The sequence below is a fragment of the Cyprinodon variegatus genome, unplaced genomic scaffold (assembly GCF_000732505.1).
Source record: "Cyprinodon variegatus isolate N-32 unplaced genomic scaffold, C_variegatus-1.0 Scaffold323, whole genome shotgun sequence".
Lineage (NCBI taxonomy): Eukaryota > Metazoa > Chordata > Actinopteri > Cyprinodontiformes > Cyprinodontidae > Cyprinodon > Cyprinodon variegatus.
In genome coordinates, this window is record NW_015150776.1 from 610,770 (window position 1) to 621,091 (window position 10,322).

The 10,322-nt window shown below is 36.5% G+C and overlaps 1 protein-coding gene across 1 annotated transcript in view; it reads left to right on the forward strand.

The window, feature by feature from the left end:
• The window catches only part of LOC107091056 (5'-AMP-activated protein kinase subunit beta-1-like), a 10,961-nt gene extending 651 nt beyond the window's left edge, over nt 1-10,310 (forward strand). Inside the window, exons 2-8 of the mRNA XM_015384777.1 lie at nt 1,831-2,013; nt 2,116-2,285; nt 2,413-2,506; nt 3,873-3,987; nt 5,721-5,854; nt 6,062-6,130; nt 9,237-10,310. Coding sequence (XP_015240263.1) covers nt 1,864-2,013; nt 2,116-2,285; nt 2,413-2,506; nt 3,873-3,987; nt 5,721-5,854; nt 6,062-6,130; nt 9,237-9,314 — 810 coding nt within the window. The 5' untranslated portion in view covers nt 1,831-1,863 and the 3' untranslated portion in view covers nt 9,315-10,310. The remainder of the gene's footprint in view (nt 1-1,830; nt 2,014-2,115; nt 2,286-2,412; nt 2,507-3,872; nt 3,988-5,720; nt 5,855-6,061; nt 6,131-9,236) is intronic.
• Nucleotides 10,311-10,322: the final 12 nt, after the last annotated feature.

Genomic DNA, 10,322 nt, shown 5'->3' on the forward strand with positions numbered 1-10,322 from the left:
ATTTCTGATGCAATACATTGCAAAATTCATAACACTTTTGTTTCTTGTCCTTCTGTGGTGAAATGTTACACAGTTAAATCACATAAAGCTTAATAAAGCTGTTATAATACCTATCTGCAAAATACCCCAACTCTCTTTATTTTGACTTAATGATTGATTCTTTGGTCAGATATGAAGTATGAATTAATCTAGCAGCAAATAGATCAAATTAAGAAAACAGCCATGTAACATTAACGTTATTATAGAGCCACATTTCATGATCTTATTGTTTTCTACCAGGCTGAAGTGATTCAGGTAACTGGGAAGCAGGAGATGGAGGTCCCTTTTCAGTAATTCATCAAATTGGGTTATTTTTTGTTTGTTTTTCCAAATTAATATATTCCCTATTTTTTCCCTAATGTTTCAGGCACCACCATTAAGACTATTTGAGTTAAAAAACAAGCAATTCAGGATTAAGAGGAAAAGCAGCCCCCTTCTACTGCTTATGAAATGAACTTGATTAATAGAAGTTAAGTGGAAGAGGCCACCACCTTAAAACTAGCAATTTGGGTTGTTTGTTGAGGATTTTAAGATGGATTAACTGATTCTGTTTATCAGTCTGGGAAAGGTTATAAGGTTATTGTCAAAGAATTTGAAGTCTTGTATTCCTTAGAGAAAAATGTTGTTCTCAAGTGGGAAATGTTCAAAGAAGCAGAAATTTCCTTTGAGGAGCTGATGTGCCAAAAACTTCTCCCAAAAGCTAGATTGTAAAATGCCAAACCCCCAGGAGCTCCTCATCAGGTTCTATCGGCCTAATTCCACATGGTAAATTATAAAGTTGTTGGCAGAATGATTAAAAAAAGACTTAACTAGTATGGCTTGTTTGGAAAGGAGAAAGACTTCTCTCATTATAGCATGACTCTGCTTTGCAGAGTGGTTACTCAATAAACCACGTACACATTAGGATAAATACCCTCTTAGAAAGATGAGAACAAAGATGAAATTTGTATTCTGAGCAAAAATAAAGTTGGGAGCTGAAGATTTGGGTTTTAATTTTGCAGGCCTAGGACCTGTGCACGGTTTAGTCATTAGGTTGATTACAGGATCATCTGCTTTCCAAACTGTTTTATAGTTGAAGGTGTGTCAATCTGTCTGACATCTAAAGCTTTTCCCCGAACAGGGTCATAAGCAGGACAAATATACTAAACATTGCTTGCATCACATTTACAACCTAAATGGCTGAAAATGAAAAAGAAAATAACAGCTTAGTCAAATCCTAGAGTTTTACCTGAAACTTTAGTAGAGTATGCAGAATATGATAAAATAAAACGACACATATGGGAGTGACTCAGCTGCTCCACACTGATAGCGCTCAATTTAATCGACCTTTGGCAGCTTTATTTTATACCCTATTTAAGTGATAACAAATGCTTCCAAGAGTTCAGACATTGTGTTTTACTGCACAGGTGGTGATCTGCAATGAAATCGGCGGGATATTCAGTGTAAAGGCAGACTCACAAAAATAAAGTCATGCTGGGAGAAATGTTAGGCGAGGATCATGTTAAATCTAAAACAACACGCTGGTTACACTGTTCATAAACCAGCATGTCTGCTCAAACACTACACCTATGTACTTTCCTTATCCAGAGACTCTGTTTTTATAATCCATGTCAGTAAATAAATCCATATTTGTGTGAAAGTACAATTTTCCGTTAAACATGATGTTTAATTAAACATATTTAGTCTTTTATCAACCTTTCCAGAAGCAGTTAATCATTGATTATGTTTTTTTAAAGGGAGGGTTATCTGATTTTCCGAGAGCTTTATAAAACTTCTTGCCTTCACTTGCAGTGACCTTTTGACGGCCTACAAGAAGACAAAGCCATGGGGAATACAAGCAGTGAGAGGGCTGCTCTGGGCCATGGGGAGAAGGCCCAACGGAGAGACAGCCGGGGAATCAAAGACGGGGAGAGGCCCAAAATCCTCATGGACAGCCCAGAAGATGCAGATATCTTTCATGGAGAAGACATGAAGGTATACGCTGATCTTCCTATTTGACACTTTGAATTCCTGCTCCTATTATATTCAAAGTAAAAAATTGGGGAATCTACCATAAGAATCCGTAATGTATTTCAGGCTCCTCTTGAGAAGGAGGAGTTCCTTGCATGGCAGCAGGACATTGAAGCAGAAGATAAAGACCCAGCTGTAGACAGACCAACAGTTTTTCGCTGGACAGGGGATGGAAAAGAGGTCTACATATCGGGATCTTTTAACAACTGGGCAAATAAAATCCCCCTCATCAGAAGGTGGGGCCGTGTCCTAAACTCAGATGTTTCCTCTTTTGCTCATTTTCTAATATTTTACTGCAGAGATTGATTTTGCACAATGGAAAACTATCATTAACATGTTTCAATTTTCTTTCGTCTCTCTAAGTCAGAATACATTTGTGGCAATTGTGGATCTACCTGAGGGAGAACATCAGTACAAGTTCTATGTAGATGGCCAGTGGACCCATGACCCAACAGAAGTAAGCAAGTAAATCTGTTGTAACTTTTCCCTTTGTGAGTTTTAACTACTTTTACAAGCCTTTTGCTATTTCAACCATTCAAATAACACATTCATCTATTTCAGGATATGATGGTTATGACCTCTGCTATATATAATTTGTAGGGCTGCAACTAACGATTATTTTGCAAATCGACTCATCTGTCGATTATTTTTAGATAAATCGATAAAGAATCAATAGCAAAAATAATTCTTACAATTAAATTAAATCAGGTGAAACTAAAACATTTCCACTTGTGAGTTCTGGGTAGAGCATGTTTACATACGTAAACGTGTTTTTTTAAATCTTAAATGCTGTCAGGGTTTGGTTGAGGTTTTGAGGATTAAAATGCAAAGGCAGGGAGGCAGAGTGAGTTCTTGTAGTTTTAATGGAGCGTTCACAAGAAACTGAGGCAGGAAGCCAGAAATCCAACATGAAAATGTAAAACAAACAAGAACCATGGAGACATCAGGGAAAACAAGCACGAGGAACCGGGGAAACACGAGGAACCAGTACTGAGGAACTGCACAGGGAGAGTTTATATGAGAGACTGAACAAAGACAGGACTAACGAGCAGATTGGGAGCAGGTGTGAAGAGAGGCTTCTAGAAGGAGCTAGGGAAAAAGAGACCAACACCAGAGGGCAAGCAAAGAAAAACCTAAGAACTCATATACATTCAGAAAACACCAATAAATCTAGAAAACAAAGAAAAACATGGTTTAACGTAAAATATTAATTCACAGAAAACTTAACAGAACCAAGACCATGACAAATGCAAAATATTTATATATATATTTTTTTGGTTTTGGTATAGTTATTGCTCTAAGTGCGTCATTCCGTCAGCTAAATCCATGTTTTAGAGTCTCTATACTCCAGTTAATGATTAATCAGTTACTAAATTAGTTAATGATTATTTCAATAATCAATTATCTGATTAATTGCTTCAGCCCTAATAATTTGTAGATTTTTAAAAACATTTAAATAATTTTTCAAGTAGGAGTAAATCATTTCAGTCCATCTATACTGGCAGAACATTTTGAAATATTAGATCTTCTTGAATCAACATTTTAGTTTGTTTAGCTGTTAAATTCTAAGTATTTTAATATTTTTTGCATTTGAACTATTTTAGTGATACTGCTGTAATTCCTATTTACTTCTAAGCTCAGAGCTGATCCCATCAGCTTATATATAGTGTTAACAATAGCTTTTATCAGGAAGTGCAGCTTCTCTAGTTATTTCTGCCAGTTTCCTAAAGTTTTAAAGTATTTCAGAAAAAAATGCCAGTAGTTTTTTTTTTTTTTTATTTGTATCGTTTGTTCATTTGATTTTTTTTTATTACTTTAAACAGCCTATTGTGACCAGCCAGCTTGGCACCGTTAACAACATCATCCAGGTGAAGAAAACAGACTTTGAGGTTTTCGATGCTCTGATGGTGGATTCACAGAAATCTTCTGATGTTTCAGGTGAGAGCAAAGAGCGGATAACAAATATTCACTATAGTAGATTAAAGTGTGAAAGCATGACTCCAACACTACGCAAACGCGTCTTGTTTTTGGCCTATTTCTTCATTAATTATTTGCTCCGGCACTTCAATAACAGTCAAGAAGTTAAACTTGGGTAGAATAAAAAGAAGAAAAGAAACAGACTGCTTTACACGAGATATTTTAAGAACTCAAATCAGACTTTTTGTTTTTAAAATCCATAATTAAAACAAGAAAAATCCATCTTCTATTTTGAGAAGACTTATTATGGAGTAACTGTTTAATAATAAATTATTTCGTAAAAACTATAAGTGTAGGAAAATTTAACTTTAGTATTCATGTATTCCTTTCTCATGAGGGAGTACTTTTGAGAACAGCCTTTACTGCGTTTACAGCTGAGGTTATTTTGGTGTGTATCACTACCAGCTTTGCACGTCTAGATAATTATTTGATTATTCCCATGTGGAATAAAAAAAAGTGAAGCTCAGTCATAATGGCCGAGTATTTATTTTATACATAAAATTCCAACCTTGGCTGAATTCTTTGAACTTGTGCCTAAAATTTCCTCTGATCACACATTTAAGGCTGCTTTCTCTGCATGCACGCTGGAAGAGTTCTGGTTGTCAGTAGCAACAGAGTACACGGCACTGTCAAGATCTGCAACTGATAGTCTGTTTCCATTTGCATCCAGGTATCTGTGCCAAAACAAATTTTTTGTGATGACGTACATGAAAAACAAAAACAGAACACAACTCCTCAGAGCTGAGATTGATCTCCGTGTGGCCGTGTCTAACATAAAGCCAAGAATACAGCTGCTTTGTTCAAACAAGCAGGGCCAGCTGTCACATTAAATGGTTGCGAAAGAAAAAAAAAACCTTTCTGCTTTTGACCAGGAAGTGTTTTTTTCTTTTTTAAGCTCTCAGAAACATACATCTTTGAAATTAAACATGGGCTGTTTTCTGCTGTGTTTTGTAGCACATGCTGTTATCGTATAAAGAAATAAAAATATGCGTTATTTGTTTTCATTTTAACAGCAAACTGATAGGTCTGTTCGGACAGTTTGCCTCCTGATGCTGCGTCATTTTTTCTTTGGAAAATACCACTTTTGTTTCAAAATAAAATGATACATAGCTGAAGTGAGTTGGGGTTTGGTCGTGGTCAGGAGTGCATGTTAAATTTGGGGTTGTGACTCAAAATTAGTCAACTCTGAAACCAGCAGTTGTTGGTAGGATTTTAACCAAAGATGGACCTGCTTGTGTGATTCATATCATTGGTCTCCTGGATAAACAAGGTGCTCTTGAGCTTAAGGTTACAAACTGACCACTAATTATAGTTGGCTTTTACTCCTGGGTAGGTTCACCCTGTTCCATGTTTTCCCCGTGGCTTTCGGTAGTCCTATGAGCTTTAAAATGTCTGTAGAACCAAAATGACTGTTGCTCATTTGTTCTGGAATTAGTCTAAACTTAAGCATAGTTTTTAAGATTTTTTTTTATTCATATCATCAAGATAGTTCTTTTTAAGGGTTTCCGTGGTTCTGTAGGTCAGGCATTGAAGTTTCTTGTTTTAATTAGACACAATTCTTAAAGTTTTAAGGACGATGGACACTTTTTAAAGACACTTTTTTTGCTTTAAAGGTTAATCAAACTTATAAAGAGGAAAAGTTCAGATCTTTCAGGTTTTCTATCTGTCTAATAAACCCTTTCTTCCTTTATTAGACCTGTCCAGCTCTCCCCCTGGTCCATATCATCAGGACTCTTATGTTCCTAAACAGGATGAAAAATTTAAGTCTCCGCCGATACTCCCCCCTCACCTCCTCCAAGTCATCCTCAACAAAGACACCGGAATATCTGTGAGTGGACGAGAATTATTTTGGGCTGCGTTTCATTTTTATTCCTATTATAGATTTTACTGTAACAGTGAGATTTCTTTCTTTTATCTTTCTTTTTTTTGGTAAAAGATGCATTTTGCATTATTCATGCTATTTTGACAAAGTGCATCTAAAATAAATCTGCTTCACTGCTTTCAGTTATTTTTTTATTCTTTCTCTTATCTTCAGTGTGACCCTGCATTACTTCCAGAGCCAAATCATGTTATGCTCAATCATCTTTATGCTCTTTCAATTAAGGTAAGGTTTGTACTTGCTTGAACTGCATAAAATAATTCTCTATGTTTGATTTGTATTGTAAAATTCCCCAAGGCAGCTAAGGGAAGCAACAGAAAGAGAGGTGACGTTTTCGTCCTTTAATAAAAAAAAAAAAAAAACTGATTTCATGCTGGAGGAATGCATTTATTATATTTATAAATAATTATAAAAAGCGTCTGGCATCCAAAAGGGAAAAACTCTGAAGGGATCCACAAAAATAACAGCTAACCTATTTTCCAGTTCAGTCACAAACTAGACCAGAAATGCCCAAACTAGATTTGCCGTAGCTTAAACAAAACACGTCTATCCAGGAATTAATCTTGACAAAGCAGTAGGGAGAATAAACGACCAGCTGGTAATGAACCAATTCCACTCCCAGCTTTATTCTCGCTCATTAGAGGCAAAGTGGAATCAGCCTTACACTGTTTGCTGCAGAAATCCCACAGCAGCAGAATGACTCAGGGGGAGGAGAACCCACTCCTACTCCTGACATGTATACTCACCTGATGTGGGAAACCTTTGTGAGAAATGACCAGATTTTATGAGGTTTTCCCAGAAAGTGTAAACTGCTACCATGCATAGCGGCATATGCACACTGTCTGCAGAGCGGATCGTTCTGTATCTGTGGAATGCCAGAAGCGATAAGAAGCTGGCATAAGGAGAGCAGGCTGAAGGACAGATAATTACCCTTGTTGCAACACTCCAAGTGGAAAAACAACCAGAATGTGTTTGCCAATACATACATAGAGACAGCAGTCAGAGACTTAATGCAAAAAAAGAACAAACAAGCAGAAGTCTCATGGTAGATGTTAAACAAGAGTATCCGTTAAAACTAGAGTTTTGTTAATAAGCTTTTGGCCGTATAAAAAAATGGCCTGAAATGTTTAGAGTTTTGTTTGGTTTAATTTATTTCATAATGGATTAGCTTTTCCTATATTTGTGGCATTAAAGCCACATATCTATATGCATTATGCTGCTTTTGAGTAATGAACCAAAGCAAAGTTGTGAATAATTGTGAAGGGAAATGTAAGCAAACAAATAAACCAGATGCATTAGTGATAAAGTTGTGGGGAAATTTAAAAATTCAGAGAGAAATTTCTCAATCAAAAGCAACTTAAAGAGCGTTTCTAAAATTAACACTCTGCACCGGGCTCGTTCTGGGTGCCAAAGCATCTGGTGTTAATATGCAAAGTCTATGCAGGGTCCAGTGTTGCGTCTGAGTTTCAGGGGCAGTGCACCCAAGCGTTCTGGGGTCCATTCGTCTGAACTTTTGCTGCTTAACGCCGGAGCGTCAACCAATCAGGAAAGATGATTTAGGAGTTTGTTTGTTTTTTCGGGGGAAAAAGCTGTCATCACTTCTGCAGACATTCTGCATATGAAAAATAAATAAATGTAAGGAAGTTAAACTCCAAAGGTTAAAAAAAAGAATGGATTGTTATGTAGAAGCAACAGATAGTGAGCTCTGATCATTATTGTTGCACTAAAATATTTTTTTATGAATTATGGCGAAAATGTTTATAAAAACCAGATTAACAAAAAACTATTAAAACCTCTAAACAAAAAAATATCTGATTGTATATTCTTGTACTTGCAGTTTTTACCACAAACCTTAAAAACTCTTTCTATCCACTTTCATCTGCTATTAACAGCAGCACAAAGTCCCCCACAGGCTGCGGGTAGCAGAGAGCTGCCAGCAGGGATTTCCAGAAGAACTGGATATTTTAGTGGGATCATAATCCTGATAAACTGACAGCGCAGATGATGTTTGAACTTTCTCCCTTAAAAACGTGTTAAAACTACTTTTCCAACTCATAAAGTAAATAAAGCTAGGCTGTTCTCTAGCTTGAAGCTACAAAAGAGAGAAGATAAACAACCAGAGCGTTGAAGCATCAAAGCAACTTGATCCAGCATTTTTGACGCCCCTAACGCCTTCGGTACGAACACAGTATAAGGTTCCACTGTAAACTTAAAAGGACATGGCTATCTTATGAACAGATAAATTCAACATTCTTAAGAGAGATCAACAGGTGCATTGTAGCCTTGAAGGACCTGCAGAGATCTCCAGCTCAGGTGTGAAAATCAAAGGACAGGAAGACTCCCAGCTCTTTATGAAATGCCATTAAAGGTGAAAGTCCAGATGGGTAGCTGGTGTTTGCAGTGTGGGATACGCACTATAGTCAAGAGAGAAAACAAAAGGAAACTGTGCAGAATTTACATATGCAAGAGAAATGATTTATATGATTTTCATAAATGAAAATTAAAACACCCAGAATGCATTTATATTCATCCCCAATCACTAAGATACGCCTGAATAAAATGCAGAGATACTCACTATTGCAAATTGAAAATATGTTGCAAGACTAGAAATTTGATGTTCACAGCCACTGACTTAAATTTAGATATTTTGTACATTATAGTAGAATGGGAGAACGTTTAGTGTCTAAATTATCAAACCTTATAGAGACGTACGCCGAAGCACTTGAAGTCATACTGAAAGCTAAAGATGGTTCTACAAAGTATTGACAGAAAATATTTTCACAACCTGGCAGAAACAGTCTTCTTGGATGAATAACCATTGGTCAAGAGTTGTAAGCATATGCCCAAGTTGTGAAAGGATCACACAAGGTGTATGCTCTTAACCAGTTTTTTGGGGGGAAGTAGCTGCCTATTGGTTAGGACATAGAGATTGGAATCCTGAGGTTCCTGGTTCAAGCCCCACTCCCACAGACTGCCACTCTGGTCCATGAGCGAAAAGACCCTTAACCCCACACTGCTCCCCAAAGGGATGGGTTAAATGCAGAGGGTTCATGTTGTTGTTCAGTACTTGTGACAGTGTAATGACAGTAAAAGCTGAAAAATAAAACATTTCCTTCATTAACAATGCAGTATCACACCAATGTCTCATAACATTTTAGTAAAATTCACTGATATTAGTCATCATAACATGACATAATTTTAGGAAGTTCAGGGGTAAAAAATCTTTCATACTCCTGAGGAACTGGTTGATTAGAACTGTTTTCATTGCATTGTACTGGAAATGCAATGCTTTAACAGATCTTTCCTATTTGTTGTCTTTATTTTGTCACAGGATGGGGTGATGGTCCTGAGTGCGACACATCGCTATAAGAAGAAGTATGTCACTACTTTATTGTATAAACCCATCTGATGGACTCCTGTTCCCCTCAGCAGTGTGTGTGCTAACTGTACACCAAGTGTGCAAGATATTTCTTCCAAGCTTTTCTTTTTCTTCCATGGAATATGAAATTAGACAAAACTTGTCTTATACCCAGTGCTGTTGTTACCTTTTTACTCTAAGTTGAGTTGAGATGAAGGAAGGACTTAGAAATATTTGATTTTTATAAAATGTAAACATAATCACTCCCACAAATGTTAATGCTTTTCAGTTAGAAAGATAAAATAGTATGAATAATGATATTTTATATAAATATGCTTTGAGAGGTCATATTATTTATGACATCTTCTTATGCTTTATCGATTTCTGAGATTAGCAACGCTATATTCTGTTATAGCTGAACTTGTTACAGAGGTGCTTTAAAATGTATATGAAATCAGTTCAACATAAATTATTAAAGCACAACCTCTTTTTTTTTGCTTTCAAAGAGTTTTAAATCCTGAGGCTAGCATTTAATCAAAAGGAGAAATCGATGTGTCAGTGTTTTCAATCTATGGGAAGACAGACAGGTACAGATTGGCATAATGAAGGAACATCAAAGTCTTCACAAGCAGCAAAGTAGATTACTTAGAACCTTAGACTGAGAGTTGTTCAATCTTAGGCTAAAGCCTCTGATCTGTTTTTTTTTTTGTATCACTTCTATACTCCACTGACTTAAGAATTGTGAGCGATCGGCCATTTCTACTGACTTGGATCCAGCCCCCTCAAAAGTAAGAATCCAATACCTTCGGAAAGAAGCCATGCGTAGGTTGAATGCTCAAAGCAACACAGTGAGCAATACTGCGAAGGTTGCACAAAGTAAACCCACTATTCTCCAAAGAGATTATTGCTTGTTTGTGCTGTTTGTTAAAATTTGCATTGACACATAAAACATAAAACCGTATAGTTTAAAGACAATATTCCCTCTGCTTGAGAAGAGAAAGGAAAGAAAAACCAAAGCAGATGATTAATCGACAAACTGAGAAAAATGATGAAGAAACC